This window comes from Tamandua tetradactyla, chromosome 2 (assembly GCF_023851605.1).
Source record: "Tamandua tetradactyla isolate mTamTet1 chromosome 2, mTamTet1.pri, whole genome shotgun sequence".
Classification (NCBI taxonomy): Eukaryota; Metazoa; Chordata; class Mammalia; order Pilosa; family Myrmecophagidae; genus Tamandua; species Tamandua tetradactyla.
The window spans coordinates 166,496,938-166,512,391 of record NC_135328.1 but is presented as its reverse complement, the minus strand read 5'-3'; the positions used below and the strand labels follow the sequence as shown (position 1 = coordinate 166,512,391).

The 15,454-nt window shown below is 53.4% G+C and overlaps 2 protein-coding genes across 7 annotated transcripts in view; one reads left to right on the top strand and one right to left on the bottom strand.

Annotated features, from left to right (window-relative positions):
* Positions 1 to 246, bottom strand: part of TTC22 (tetratricopeptide repeat domain 22) — a 33,087-nt gene extending 32,841 nt beyond the window's left edge. The window contains exon 1 of the mRNA XM_077149530.1: positions 127 to 246. The gene's annotated coding sequence lies outside the window, so the exon portion shown is untranslated. The remainder of the gene's footprint in view (positions 1 to 126) is intronic.
* A 2,970-nt stretch (positions 247 to 3,216) lies between these two features.
* Positions 3,217 to 15,454, top strand: part of CIMAP2 (ciliary microtubule associated protein 2) — a 40,969-nt gene continuing 28,731 nt past the window's right edge. For all 6 annotated transcript variants that reach the window (XR_013170944.1, XR_013170945.1, XR_013170943.1 and 3 more), the window contains exons 1-9: positions 3,217 to 3,350; positions 4,244 to 4,331; positions 4,871 to 5,035; positions 5,236 to 5,358; positions 10,239 to 10,376; positions 10,527 to 10,670; positions 11,999 to 12,160; positions 13,270 to 13,395; positions 15,074 to 15,207. Coding sequence is in view for 2 of the 6 variants with exons in the window: in XM_077149532.1 (XP_077005647.1) it covers positions 3,301 to 3,350; positions 4,244 to 4,331; positions 4,871 to 5,035; positions 5,236 to 5,358; positions 10,239 to 10,376; positions 10,527 to 10,670; positions 11,999 to 12,160; positions 13,270 to 13,395; positions 15,074 to 15,207 (1,130 nt within the window). In the remaining 4 variants the exon portion in view is untranslated. The remainder of the gene's footprint in view (positions 3,351 to 4,243; positions 4,332 to 4,870; positions 5,036 to 5,235; positions 5,359 to 10,238; positions 10,377 to 10,526; positions 10,671 to 11,998; positions 12,161 to 13,269; positions 13,396 to 15,073; positions 15,208 to 15,454) is intronic.

Below are 15,454 nucleotides of genomic sequence, written 5' to 3'. Positions count from 1 at the left end.
GCCTCTGGATAAATATCGGCTCTCACACCTCCCTCTCAGTGCCATGGCATCCTGGCCCTCCACCCATGATCCAGTTTTCTTGCTCTTATGAGTCTTCCTGGCTAGGACCAGAGTCCATCCACTAACCTTTGGCCTGGAGGCTGGACTGGGCTCCTGTGGCAGGGATTGCCTGGTCCTGTAGCAGGTCTGAACTTTCGAGTCCCTCTTGCTCTTCCCCCTGGGCTGGACTCCTGAAAGCCCCCAAATATACCTGCATTTTAAAAAGGGGAGAAAAATAGCCAATTAGTCAACTTGGAAAAATATTTGATTTTAATAATAACATTCTGGTGCCATTTTTCACCTGTCAGTTTTTTAAAAATAAAATTTAATAATTTATAATAAAAAAATTGTTCCTGAAAATTGCTGCTGCTGATATGAAATTTGTGCCCTCACCTGCTTGGGAGGATCAGGAATGCACTCCTAAAGGGCTTGGCTTTTGGTCTGACTCTGAGAAGATAAATAAGAATTGGGTGGGGAGGGTAGACAGGGGGACATTTCATCATGGGAGAAGGCATATAAAAAAGCCCAGAGGGTTGCTGGTGCAGGGTGTATCCTGGGGACAGAGCAGCCCCATGTGGCTGGAGCTTATATAACATGAGGAAGAGATGGCAAAAGAGGGCTGGAGGCAGTCACCGAAACCTCATCACAGAGGCCTGAATCGCAGCTGAGAAAGCTTGATTTGCCTCCATTGACACAACAGTAGGCTCTGGAGTCTCTTGCAGCCACAGAGCTTCTAAACCTAGTTTTAAGTCTTGTATCTGTTGTTTGACACTAAACCTCACTAAAATGTGACCAGGGCAAGTTACTCCCTCTGTCTGAGCCTCAGTTTCTTCTTCTTTATAATGGGGGCAGGAAGGGGTCACCATGGTACCTACAGGAGAGGGGGAGTTAATTGCTCAGGTCAGCCTGCCTTCCTGCAGGGCTGACTCACCTGGCCTGCTCTTGCCTGTCTGAGAGCCAGAACATCCAGCCTAAAGGACCCTGGTCTATTCTCTCTGCTCACTCCTCCATGAGCCCTAGAACCAAGGGGCTCAGGCCAGTGTGGCCCAGTCTGAGAACACCCAGAGCAGACCAGGGCTGGCCGAAGGGCCTCCCCAGACCACAGGACTTTGTACTGTACACATTCACACCTCAGCGCCACCGGGAAACGGCTCCTCCAGGAATTGAGTCATTATGTTCAGATGAGGAAGCTGAAGCTTGGGCCAGGGTTACCTGCCCAAGGCCATCGGTTAGGAAATGGCAGAGCCAAGATTCAAATCAGAATCTCTTTGAGGATTTATGCATCACAGGGAAGTTGAACTTGATTACTTTATTTATTAACTTGTCCTTCAGTACATATTTGTTGAGCATTTGCTATGTGCCAGGCACCACACCAGGCCCTGGGGAGTTGTACGCTCGCGTGCGTGCATGCACACACACACACAGTGAATGAGACACAATCCTGCTCTCAGGTGTTCTGAAAGGTCCCTTTCCAAGGGCTGTGTGTGACCTCTTATTGAGGACCTATTTAGGGATAGGTCACGCGGATGGGACAGGAGTAAGTTTGCAAAGGATCAAATCAGACTCATCCTTTCCCCAGACACCCCCTGACACACACTCTGGGCAGATGCTGTGTGGGGTGTCCAGGACCCTGATGTGGACCCTGTCCTCCAGAGTCTTGTGGAGGAAACAGTGACCAGGCCTATAAGAGAGAGAGAGGCCTTGGACCCAGACTATGAAAGGATAAGTCAGGGAAAGCTTCCTGGAGGAGGAGACTTATGAACCCAATATATGTACAACTTTGACCTATTTAGGGATAGGTCCTCAATAAGACAAAGAGCTTTTCCTAAATTATCTCTTTTAATCCTCAGCAATCTAGAGAGACAGGGATTAGCTCCATTTTATAGGTGAGAAAGCTGAGACTTAGAGAATGAAGTGATTTGTCCAAGGTCACACAACTGGGAAGGGGCAGGGCCAGTGTTTGAATGACTGGGGGGGGGGGGGGGGTTCTGTTGCACACATGTCCCTGAGGTCTGACCCCTCTGACCACCAGCTCAGCAGAGTGGTGTGGATGCTCTGCTAGGCCTAGAACTCAAGAGTCTAGCTCTCAGCTGTGCTGGGGTCTGCATTTCATATATAAATGCCAGCATGGCGTGTCAGAGGGCATTGCGTAGGACCTGGAAGAAGCCCCATCGTCCCTCTGGTCCAGCTCCACCACCAGCTGGATGTAGGACTCCAGTCCTGCCTCTCTTTGCTACAGTTTTATCATTGAATAGGGTGTGGCTTTCTTTCCCACTCTTGCCCACTCCTATAAGGCCTTTGGGAGGATCGAAGGTGATCATGAGAGATGATACTAGACAATCTCATAGCAAGATCATGGGGCCCTAGTGTGTGGGTGGGGGGCAGGGCAGAGAGGAGATGAGGGAAGAGAAAGCAAACCCTGCTCTGTGGGGGCACATACCCTTAATTCCCCTCTTCAGCTGTCAAAGTTGTACATATATTGGGTTCATAAGTCTCCTCCTCCAGGAAGCCTTCCCTGACTTATCCTTCCATAGTCTGGGTCCAAGGCCTCTCTCTCTCTTATAGGCCTGGTCACTGTTTCCTCCACAAGACTCTGGAGGACAGGGTCCACATCAGGGTCCTGGACACCCCACACAGCATCTGCCCAGAGTGTGTGTCAGGGGGTGTCTGGGGAAAGGATGAGTCTGATTTGATCCTTTGCAACCTTACTCCTGCCCCATCCGCGTTTTCACTCTCCCATCCCCATCTCTCTTCCCCTTCCTGCAGCTCTCCTTACAGCTCTGAGAGGATGCCCCTTTTGAGGCATGCTCTCTCTGTGCTCTCCAGTTTTCCCGTCAGTACAAGGTGAACATTAAGAGGCACTTCCAGCGCCTTCGCTCTACGGGACCCCGTGCCGGGCGCTGGCATAAAGCGGGAAATCAAACACAGCTTCACCAGATGACTCTAAAACCCGACCCAATGGCATCCACAGTAAATGCCAAGAGGGGCCATTACAGCTGCAGGGATCAGAGAAGGATCTCAGGCAGGGTAACCCTGAAAAGGTGCAAAAATTAAAAGGCAGGGGAAGGCGCGGAGAGCCGGGTGCCATCAGGGGACGCCGCGTAGGCCTGGACGCGCGCTTAGCTCCCTGCGGATCACAAGGCCCGGGTTGCCGTGGCAGCGGCGCGGACCGTGCAGAGCGCTGGGCGCGGAGGAGGCCGGCGACGGGGAGAAAAGGCGGCGCTCCCTCGGCCCTTCGCCGGCTCCGGGCCGGCCGGCGCCATGACCACCAAGTGGTTCAGTGGGGCGCCCTTTGGGGTGCAGAGCGCCAGGTGGGGCGGGTGTCCGGGAGTGTGTGTGGGTGTGTGTGTGTGGTGGGGACAGCCCGTCTGGGTCCACGGCCACCCCTGCCCCGCTTGCTATCCCGCCGCCCTCCCTCAACTCCCGGGGAACCCGGCCCCCTCCCCAGTCACCCAGGGCAGGGGAGAGAGGGTCCACCCGACCTGGGGCCTGCAGTGGGAGGGGACCGGGGCGGCAAGCAGGGGAAGGTTTGACTTTCTTTCTTCTGCGCCCCGAGTTCCTTTGAGTTATTTGTAACCATTTCAGGAGCACCCACTATGGATGGGCCAGGCTCAGAGAGGCCCAGTGGCCTGGCCCATAGTAGGTCACTCAGCCAAAAAGTCACGTTTGGGATATCAGTCATTCATTAAGAGAGAAAAAAAAATTACTAAGTACCCTTTGTGTGCCAGGCACTGTTGGAAGGTCTGGCCATACAGTGGTGTACAAAACAGCAAAACTCTGTTCTCAGGGACTTTACACTCTTGTGGAAGAGGTGGCTGAGGGTGGCTAACAGACAAAAACGGAAAATATATAAAATGTGAGAGAGTGATAGGGGCTACTGAGAAAAAATAATTTGGGAGGAAGAACTGGGGAATTCTGGAGGGTGGGGATTGCACCGAGAAGGTGACTTTTGAGCAAAGGGTTTAGGAGAGAGGAGGCAGGCAAAAGGGGGGATATCTTGGTAAAGGGAACCAGCAAAGACAAAAGCCCTGTTCTGAAATGCTCCCAGCCGCTGCAACTCAGCTCATTCTTTGTGTACCAGCTCTAAAGCCATCTGTCATAGGAAGTCAACTCCCACCCCACTCCCCTTCCTTGTCCCTGAACTGCCCAAGCCAGAGGCTGGAGACAGGCTTTGGGGTTTCAATGGGCCTCCATCCCTGCCTAGGTTTGACGTCTCCGGTGTGTATCCCAACCGGAAGAAGTTTAGCACCTTCACGGAGGCCCCGTACTCCAGGCATTTTTCCGTGGATGTGGTGAGTGTACCAGCTTCTCTGACTCCTCCCCTGTAGTCTAACTGCGGCCCCTCCAAGGGCCCCTAGCGTGGTGGATGGCCTCTCTGCCCACCCCGGGGAGCTGTGAGCTCCTTGAGTGTGGCCCACAGCACAGAGCATGCTCAGAGTCGGGGCTTCAGGACGGTTTGATAAACACAGGGAGTACTGGAGCCAGCATGAGATTGGGGCCACAGAGACCTGGGCTCCTTTCCCTGCTCTTCCACAGACTAGCTGAAGCCCTTGAATGAGTTATCATACCTGTAATCAGGTCAATAACGGGAACTTCCTAGTATTGCTGTGAGAATGAAAGAAAAGAGTAGCAAAGGGTGGAAGTCATGTGATGAGATGAAGATGTCGTGGGTGCACCTTGCGCATCAAGCCCTTGGTGCCAGGCCCAATACTGTGGGTGGGGGCCACAGAGGGGCATTGCTTATCCCCTGCCCCAGGTCGGGGCGGCAGCTTGGTGGGGGCTTGCTGCATGGGTGAACCTGGTGGGTAAGGCTGATGCGGCTCTGACTTAGTCCCACATAGGACCTGGGACCTACAGCTCCAGGGAGACCTGCTTCAGCAAGAAGAAGCTGAAGAAGGAGGCAGGCACAGGCTGGGCCAAAGCCCAGGAAGCTACCCGGCTCACCCAGCTGCCCCACTTCCAGTACAGGGCCCTCGTAAGAGAGAAGAGACTGCAGGTAAGGTCCCTGTGGCCATGCCCCCTCTCTACCTCTAGGTGCCAGGTCCTCCTGTCCAGTGTGACCACTGGTGTTGTCCTCCTAGGTCCAGGTGGATCTCATGCTTTAAGGAAGACCACCATCCCCTGGGCTCTTTCCCATGTGGACATTCATTCCCAAGTTAAAAGTTTTCACTTTCTGTCCTTTCTTTTCTTGGGCAGGAGGCAAATCTGGGGCCTGGCTCCTACAACTTCAAGGACTTCTTGGAACAGCTGCAGCAGAAACCTTGTAGCACCCGTGGACTGCTCAGTTCTGGGGAGATTCGCTTCCGAGGACTCATTGGGGTAGGTGTTCTTATGTATGGAGTGAAGCTCTCTCCAGCTCCGCTCTCTGTCTGCAGGAGTTCAGCCTGAGTGGGCTGGAAGCAGCCTTCTTTGTACCCTCTGCTCCCCAAGCTTGCCCAGGCTTTCTTCTGATTCTCTCTTCTGCTGCCTATATCCAGAGCTTGAGCCCACTGGCTATCATATATTCTTGCATCTGTCTTTCTTACCATAACAGGAACTCCCTGCAGGCAGGAGTGAGTCTGATTTATCTCTGAGTCTCCAGCACAGAGCCTGGCACCCATTACACGCTTAACAGTTTCATCCATCTATACATCCATCAAGACATTAACAATGAGCACTGCAGAGTGCCATAAGCTGTTCTAGGCCCTGGGGACCTACCAGAGGTGAGGACAAGGTCCCTGCCCTTGTGGAGCTGATGTCCTAGTGGTGGAGACAACAGTACAAGGAAGCAAATACATATCTAATCAGTGCAATAAGGAAAAGTGAGACAGGGAAAGGATGGAGAGTGATGGAGGGGCAATCTATAGAGAGTGGTCAGGGAAGACCTCTTGGAGGAGGTAACATTTGAGACCTGCAGGACTGCAAGGAGAGCATTCCAGGCAGTGGACACAGCAAAGACTAAAGCCCAGAGGTGGGAACATGCTTGGCAATTTCAACCAGCAGTCAGGAGGCCAGTGTGGCTGGAGAGGAGTGGGTGAGGGTGAGGGGAAGCCAGAGGGCAGAGGAGTGAGTGGCTGGGTCTGAGGACCTTGCCACCAAGGTAGGGGCTTTGGGTTTTATTCCAAGTGCTGTAGGGGGACAGTATGGGGGTTTGACAGGAGAAGAGCCTGATTTACATTTTTAGAGGAACACTCTGGTTGTGGGGATGAGGATCACACTCAGGCAGGAGGTGATGCTGGCTGGAAGGCTGCGGTGGCAGCACTGCGGGTCAGGAAGAGCACACCAAGGTTCAAGGTCAGTGAGGTCATGCGGGAGCAGGCAGGAGTGACACCCATAACCTCCAGCCCCTTCACCTAGAGCACCTGTAATCATCTGGCAACCAGGAACCTTTCCTCACCCTCTGCTGGGTGACATCTCCCTTTCCCAGGAGTCCCTCTTGTAGTTATGTAGTGTTTTTCTACTCCTGGGCATTAACTCCTGAGGGCAGACCATGTCTGCCTGGCTTGCTCAGTGTGGAATCCCCAGGGCCCAGCTGTGGCTGACACACAGTAGGCACACAGTCAGTATTTGTGGACTGAATAAGTGCATGCATGCCTACAAAGTGCCAATGGCTCCAAAACATTCTAATTCTTTACCACCACTCCAGTGAGGCCCTGGAGGTTCAGAGAGGGTAAACACTGCCTCAGGCTGCACAGCTGGCAAGCTGGGAAGCTGGGATCCAAACACTGGAATGTCCGACTCCAAGGCCAGGCTTGTCCTCGCAACTCACCGATGTGAAACCTTCTGTGATGGCTAGAAACTACTTCTTGCCACGTTCAGAGGATGAGTAGATGCAACTTCAGGTGCAGAAGCTTTAGCTTAGAAACGGGGGATGCCTGGAAGCATTTAAAAATGAGTCATTACCTTCAAATCTAAGGTAATAATAGCTGATACTTACACAGTACTTACCACGTGCCAAGCTATATTCTGAGCACTGTGCACTCATTAATTTAATTATCATGGCAACTCTATGAAGTAGCCTCAGTCATTGCATCCATTTTATAGATGAGAAAACTGGGAGCACAGAGGTTAAGCAACTGCCCAAGGGAACAGAGCTAGTAAGTGCCAGAAGTGGGAACTGAATCCAAGGTGCCACCCACATACTCATTGCACTTTACCCATATGTTTGGCTTGCTTAGTTCTTGGATCTTGTTCCTTGACTCTGAGTGGAGGACAGGGTCTAATGTCACAGCTCAGCCCAGTCTGAAGCTGTCTGTTTACTTCCTGTGTCCCCAGGCCCCAGTACTGGGGCATCTGTGGATATTTGTTGAATGAATGGAGGGGTGAGTGGGCAAAGGGCAAGCTCAAATACTGAGTGGGGTGAAGGTGCTGTGGCTTGTTCCTCCCTTCCATCTGCTGCTGCTTCTCCCTGGTCCCTGTATCTACTCCTGCAGTAACCTCAGCTAGATACTGTAGGATTTCTCAGAGTTGTTCTGCTCGTCTCAGGAATGGTCAGGCAACATCAACTGAAGGGTGCAAAAAGCAGTCCTGGACTTTTGCACCAGTTGCTGTTTTGCTCAGTTGTTGTTTGGTCATGAGACCTGACCTGGGCACTGATGGCTTCCTCTGGTCTCTGGTGACCAGCTGTCCCCCTCTGCTGCCAGTCTGAAAACGCCATCTGAACAGGCCCTTCCCCAGTGCCAATGCCAAAACTGCAGGCATGACTTTGGGGCCCCACAATTCCTTCTGCAGAAAGGACAGGGCCGTGGGCCCACACTGAGACCTCTCCTCCAACACCCCAGGGCGAAGACAATCCCACCCCCTGCTGAAACCCCTTCCCTCTGTGCACTTTCGCCTCTAGGCTTTGGGGTCTGGAATCCCACAATCTACGATTTTCTCTTCATCACCACCAGTTTCCCTGGATGGCCCTTCTTTCCCAGCACCTACCCTTCTCACCCCACTCTCTTTGAGGAGATCTCCTGCACCCAACTACTTCTCCATGTGAATGCCTCCAGGTCCCCTGCTCTGAGGCCCCCCCAGGCACTTCACACTCTGCATGCACCATGGGCCAGCATCTCCCCAGGTCTGCTCTTCCCCCTGGAAATGGCACCACCAGTTGCCAAAGTCAGAAACCTGGCAGCACTTCGTTTCTTCTCTCTCCCTCTGCATCCAGTGACAGGGAACTGTGCTTTAGCTTTGAACATACTTCTTTCCTCTGTCCTCACTGTCTCTGCTCTGGGCCAGGCCACCTCTATTGCCTACAGGTGGGGAGCCTTCTCACCGCTTTCGGGTCTCCTGGACCTTGCCAGACTCACCTCCCTGAACACCTTCACGCCCTGCTCTAGGCTTCAGGACTCCCTGCTCTTTTCCCGTGTGCCTCCCACCCCCCACCCCCAAACCCCACCTCTAAAGACTCTGCTCCCTCCTCTTTGCCTTTGCTTGCCATACCACCCTCCCCCACACCCATCTTTTGGGAGCCTCTTCGTTCTTCAGGGTCCAGCTAAATACAAATCTTAGAAGTGACCATTGCTCCATTCCCATACTCCCCCCAACCCCAGAACTAATCACTCCTGCCTGAGACCCAAAAGCAATATAGCTTTCGGTTAAAATAAAGGGCATTCACATCAACCCAGGGTATTCCTGAAGGTTTTCAGGAAGAAAGGAGATTATGCTGGCAGAGTGCCCAGCAAGCAGGGCCTGGGGTGTAAACTCGAGGAGCAGCAGCTCTCCTTACTTTGTTAGAGCCCTCGTTTCTCCCGGTGTTGTGGGGGCTGTTCATTGTCCACCACAGTGTCTGGCAAATGGTAGAGACTCAGAAAGATCATGGATTATGGAACTGAAACCCTCATGCTGCCCTTTTCACAGAGGTGGGAACTTAGCCACGCGGTTTGCCTCTCTGAGCCTCAGTTTCCCCATCTCTTAATTGCCTGTGGCCCTGACTTCATTTTCCCCCATTTTATAGGGACGCCCCTAGGATGTTAATAAGGCTTGCGAAGCACCTGACACATGGTACAGGAACCCACCTTCCTGCCCTCGCGAGTTTTCTCCCCAGTGCGCCTGGGGACTCCTGGGTGCTGGAAGGAGGTAACGTGTCATCCTGTTCCTTGAGGGTGAACAGGTTCCCCAGCAGAGCTCCCTGGCCCCTCCAGCACATCCCATTCTGGGCTGGGCTCTCCGCTGCATCCCAGGGCCAGGTTCCAAGGCCCCCGGAGTGGGTAGGACCAAGCCATCTGTGGAGTGGCAGTGACCCCGTGTGGCTAAAAGATGCAGCACCATGGCGAGCATCCTCCTGGATCCCTACCCATCCACCCAATGGCACTGCAGTCACCCTCTTCCCTCCGTGTACAAAGACCACCTTCTCACCTGCAGTCAGCCCCCAGCTGGTGATCCCAGCCACAGTTCTCAATCTCTCAGTCTCCTGCCCACCCCACCCCCCTACAGCCACCCCACTCTGACTTATATTTTGGTGTCCACCATGTGCCAAGCACTGTGCAGGGGTCTTTATGGACATAATTTAACGTCACCTCCATTATCCTGGAGGAAAGTATTATTATCCGCAAGTCACAAATCTGGACCATGAAGCTCCAAAGAAGCCCAGCATCTCTCAGCTAGGACCCAGGATGTGAGCCCCGGACTCCAGATCTTTCCAGGTCACAGCACTGCTCACAGCAGAGTGAAAAAGCTACTTGTGCAAATTCAGGCCTTTATGCAGGGGTGTAAGGGATGGAATTTGTGGTGTCAAAGCAAGCTCCTGTCTGGGGTGATAGGAGAAGGAAGGTTTCATTGCTGGGAGAGATGATATTTGAGCTGACTTTGCAGGATCAGTAGAATATTCCAAGGGCAAGAAGGCCGGAAGTGCATTCCAGGTGGCAGCAAAAGCATACACAAAGACAGAGAGGTTGGACAGGGTGGTAGGTGTTTGGGGAGCAGCGAGAAGCCCATTTGGGCCGAGGTGTAGGGTGGAGGAAGGGAGCAGGAGGAGATAAGGTGGACAGGCAGTGGGGCCCTGCTGAAAATGCTCAACTTGAAACTGAAGGTTTGAGCAGTGGGGGGGAGCTTGCAGGTCAGTTATGGGGTGTGTTGGGGGGCAGTTAACACTCAGGGGCCTTGCAAGTCCCATTCCCTTCTCGGGGTGGGGGTGGGGGATTCCAGGTGTCTCTTTCTTAGATGCACTCAGCACAAGGAGTGGGACTGATGGCTTTTATGCCTACACTCCCTCCACCCCCCACTCCCCACTACAGAACTTCTATCCGGGCCCTGGAAATTACGGGGAGAAGGGCAATCCCTACACGCAGCTGGAGGAGAATGCATGGAACCGGTCCCATTCGGAGGGCCTCATGGGCAGGATGACCAATAAGCCACCCCCCTTGGCTCATCAGGTAACCCTTCACCTGGCCAGGCCTCATTCACTGTCCTGCACAGCCCTGGAGGGAAACTTCCAGGGCAAGTGGGGAGACCGAGACCCCAGAGGGCTTTGGAATTGCCTCAGCAGCTCTTCTGCTGGGCTTGTCATCTGTGCTCTGCTCTAGGGGAGCGGTCTGGCGCCAGGGACCTACCACTTGAAAAGTGGCATCGAGACATACCTGGCCCAATCAGTCGGAACCCGTGGCCCCTATGACATCTTCTCCAGCGACCGCAGCAAGCCCAAGCCCTATGGACATTACCCTGGGCAGGTGTGTGCCCGGGCAGAGCCAAGGGGCAGAGGGGGTTTCATTCCCCAGCAAGATGATAGGACACACTTAGTAGCAGGCACAGTTAATACTGCCTGATTCTCTGCTCTGTGCCAGGCACAGCGAGGGCCCTTTCCACACCCTGCTCAGTTCACCCTCACAGCAAGAGCGGGGCTGTGATTCCCTGGGTTAAATGAGGAAACTGAGGCTGGTTACAAACAGCTGGTCAGGGGCAGAGTTTGTATTTGAACCTGAGTCAGCCTGGCTGGCTTTGGGGCTAGATCTCTCTCCTTTGCACTGGCGGGCAGTGAACAAGGAGATGCAGATACTGTGCGATGCCAGTGCTGGGTGGGAGACTGGCCATAAGGCTGCAGGGTCCTTGAATGTCCTGACTTTTTGCAAACACCATCCAGGCATCACAGACCAGCCAGGCTGGTTGGGTTTGTGGCAGTGCTCTCTTAACGAGGCAGAGCACTGGAAAGCCAGGAGAGGAAACTGAGGAAGGATTTTAACTTGACACTTCCTTTCCCCATCAAGTTCCTGTTATGCTGTGCTTTGCTTTCTTCATGCTCATAGCAATTGGAATGAAGTAAGCATTTGTCCAATTACTTGTTTATTTTGCTCCCACCATGCATTCATTCAGTGAGTAGTTAGGCCAGGTAATAGTGTAGGTGCTGGAGAAACCAGCCTTTGTGGAACTTACATTTTAACGGAAAAAGTAACACAACCATCAGTGGACATATTAAAAAAGAAAAGTAAAGAGCATTAGCAGGAATGAGTGCTATGGTAAAGGGCATCCAGGGAGCTGGAGAGGGGGTGGCAGTGGTTAAATGTTGAAATACTTTGGACCAGTGGGTAAATGGCTCCTGGCTGAGCCTTCGGACTTGGTCTTTCCTCTGGCACTTCTGAGGCACACGCCACCTCCCCCCTTGAGCAGCATAGTAGGAGCTTGGGGACCCTCTTCTGGCCTGTTCTCATTGGCCAATGCCCAGACTACCCTGCTTTTAAAAATATTTTGAATATCGATCCTGCCTAGAACAGTTCATGATTCAATAATAAATGAAGGGAAAAGAATGAATGGTCCAACACAAGTTGTCTGTTGTGGGGTGTGGGCCCACTGGTGGGGGTAGCAGGAGACTCTGTTAGATGGACTCCAGCCTGGAACCGCTGTGGGGTGGAGGGCTGTTGGGGCGGCCCCGCGGCGTGATGGCAGGGGAGGCAGTGAAGCCCACTGCTGTTCGTGCTTGCTGTTCCCTGATTGCTGAAGAGGACCAAGAAAGGATCCTCTTGATTTTCCTGATGTCATAGGTCTCTTTCTCTCTCTTTTTCAGAATAAAAAGCCCAGGGAACTGATGAATTTCAAGAGCTTTGTGGATGAACTTAACTCACCTAACAATAAGAAGCGTGGGGTTTTCTCAAAACTGCCCCGTTACCCAGAAACCCCTTCAGAGAGGATTTACTGGGCCACCCTTAGCCAGTGCCCCCGAAAACTAGTCAGTGTTCCCCATGAGCTTCCTCTCTTTTGGAAGGCTGCTCTCCTCTGGGGGTGGAGGATGGGGTGGGGTGAGTGACTATTTTCAGGGGCAAAGCTCAGTCTTGGGACTCAGACCGATCTGATTTCCAATCCTGGTCTTGCACGTATCAGCCACTCTGGGTAAGTCCCTCTCACTCCTGGAGCCTCAGTTACATGCCTGACCTATAAGGATAATGGCTCCTACTTCATGAAGCAGTGTTGAGAATTAAAGGAGGTTATGTACTCAGAGCCAGTAGCATCGAGCCTGGCTGCAGGAAGTGCTCCATCCACTCCCCACCCCCTGCCAGACTTTCCCGAAACCCACCCCACCCATAAAGGGCAAGAGGAAAAGCTGGGTCAGGGAAGAGTATGCAGAAAGCTCTTCCTGCTCACCTGCTCTGTCCCAAGGAATGGTGGTCTCCGTCTCTGGTGTCAAGGGAGTCCTCTGGGGTGGCAGCAACAGTGGTCTGGACTTTAACTGGTTACCCCAAGCAGGGTCTGCACCCCACCCCACCCCAAGATGGGAAAGAATGGCTAAGGGCTTGGGAAGGAGTGGGGTACAAGGGAAGGACACCATCATTTCTTGAATGTCTGCTCTGGGCTAGGCACATTCCAGCCCCTGAAAGGGAGGGATTATCATTTGTATTTAACATAAGCAAACTGAGGCCCAGAGATGGAAAGGGATTTGCCCAGATTCCCCAGTAAAGGTGAGAAGAGGCTGGGATAGAAACTAGCCTGCCTGGATCCAAAGCCAGTGTACTCTCTCCTCTCCTGTCTGGGGTTTGGAGCATCTCTCTGGACCCTGCCAGCCCATGAAGGACCCTGGGGAACCTAGAAAGAAGTGTCAGGCAGATGGATGGGGTTAGAGTGGGTGGCATGGGCCATGAGGTCACCACAGAGCCCCTTCATCCTGGAGAATGGGTCCCTGGTGAGTTGGAGGTGGCTGGCTACCTCTCACCATCCTAGACTCAGTCTAGGGTTACCAGGTGGGGAAGGTCTTCTGCCAGGAACCCTCGCCTGTCTGGTCCAGGTGGGGCTCACCACTGCCAGAGCCTCTTCCTGATTTCAGCTGTAATCCCTTACCCCTAGGCCACGTCTGGTCCTGGTATGTGGCTTCCACAGGAGAAGGAGTGTAAAAGTGCCAACCAGCCACCCTTCCTTTTGGCCTCCAAGCGGGCGGGCGTAAAGGCCTACCAGATGATTTTGGGAAACTGGGTGAGTTGGTCTGCCTGGATGGGTTGGGGCGGGAGGTACCTGGCGATGGATAGGGAAACTTCCTTGCCTCTAGGGACAGCCCCAACCCATCTTGCCCCCGGGAATTGATGCTATGAGAGTGAGCCTGGATCCTACCTCTCTTTCTTCAACAGACCTGACACCTGCCTCTACCCCCTCATTTCTCTAAGACAATGGTTCTGAAGCTTAAGTGCATTAGCATCGTCTGGAGGGCTGGATGAAACATACATGGCTGGGCCCTAGGCTGGAGCTTCTAATTCAGCAGGCTGGAATTGGGATGGGACCCTAGAATTTGCACTTCTGACAAGTTCACAGTGGTACTCATGATGCTGCTTCAGGGACCACAAACTTGAGAACCACTGAGCCAAGGGTCATCACCCTGTAGCCATTCCACTCTCTATTTCTTTCCCAGAAGAAACGCTCCCTCCATTCTTTGTTTTTGTTTGGGACCCCCAGGACAGCCGGTGGAGGTGGCCCATTTTGCACCCCTCATTGAGCAAGCCCTCTCCTGTGTCATTTATCCCAGTCTGTCATTTTCCTGTTCTCACTCTCTCCCCACTCCCCAGAGGCAGCCCTCCCCTGTGTGTGATGTAACTTTTCGTTTGCTAGCGTTCTAAGATAGACAAATTCTTGTGGTTTTTTTTTGTGCAAATCTTCTGAATGTACACAAATGGTTTGGGGCATAAACCTTATTCTGTTCTTCCCCTACCCCCTTGTTTTTAAGTGCACCTTTTTATCAGAGCGTAATAATCCACCGAAAGGTGCCTGGATCCTGAGCGAACAACTCTGTGAGTTGTCACAAAGTGCATTCACCACAAAGTGGGTGTCACCACCACCCACAGCACTCAATATCACATTTCCAGCGCCCCAGGAATCCCCTCACATTCTCCCCCATCCCAGTCAGGTGACCCCTTCTGGCTTCCAATAGGCTACCTTTGCCTGGTTTTGAGCAGCTTTGTTTTTTTAGGGTCTCTTGGGGTTTCCCTGGGTAACTTTTGCTTATAACTTCACCTGTCTTCCCAGTATGTGCTGCTGCTGCTGTTCCGCTCTGCACCCCTACACCCTGAGCTTTCCCTCCTCTGCGGGGAGCAGCGGGCCAGCCACCTCTCCCTCGCTCCGGAGGGACAGCAGGGTCCCCTGCGTGCCCAGCCTCCACTGCTCGATTCCCATAAGAACCAGCTAGCCAGTCCTCGAAATCCTTCCTTTTCTCACCTCCAGCCTGCACCCCCTACAAGGGAGAGGGTCACCACTTGGGGACCCCAAGTAAAATGTTTAGGTACAAGTTAGATATACACTGCGACTACGGGGTGAAGGGCTGATGAGGGGTCCCGGATGCAGGGGCCCAGCCCGCCCTTCTCGCCAGGGCAGGAAGCCCCTCTGCCTGCATGCCTAGGTTTCCCCAAATGCTTCTTATCCTCGGTCTGGAACCTGGCCTCTTGCTCCTAACACTTCCCCAGCCTGCCCCTCAGCCCTGGCTCTCTGCTTGGATGGCTGGGTTCTTCTCCCGCCTTTATCTTCCCCTGACCTTGGGCGAGTTTCATCTCCTGCTGTTGATGGCTCTGGTCCTCCGACCCCGGAGTAGGTGGGATGGAGCAGGAAAGAATCTAAGAAGGGGAAGTTGTTCAGCTTGTTAGTGCCTGTCATCCTCTCCCTGGGGCAGAACCCCGTAGGTGTGGGCCGCTACCTCAACACCTGGCTGAAGGACACAAAGGACAGTCGTCAGCGATACGGATCCCTGTTCCTGGGGGGAACGAAGCGCTACCTCTCCGACCCGGCCCGGGACGCAATCATGCAGTGAGTGCATCTGGAGCTTGGAGCCCGGAGACAGAGGGTGGGGTGGGAAGGGCCTGCTCTGGGCTGGGCTTGGTTTCCGTGGAAACATGGGGTGGGGGTGGGGGGATAACTCCCAGCCAAACAGCAGAGGCAGTGGAGAGAGGCTTTGAGTTCAGATCCCAGCTCTGGCCTGCGCTGGCTGTGGGGTGGAGCACGTGGTGTCACCTCTCTGGGCCTCAGTTCAGTGTCACGTGAGCAGACTTAAATG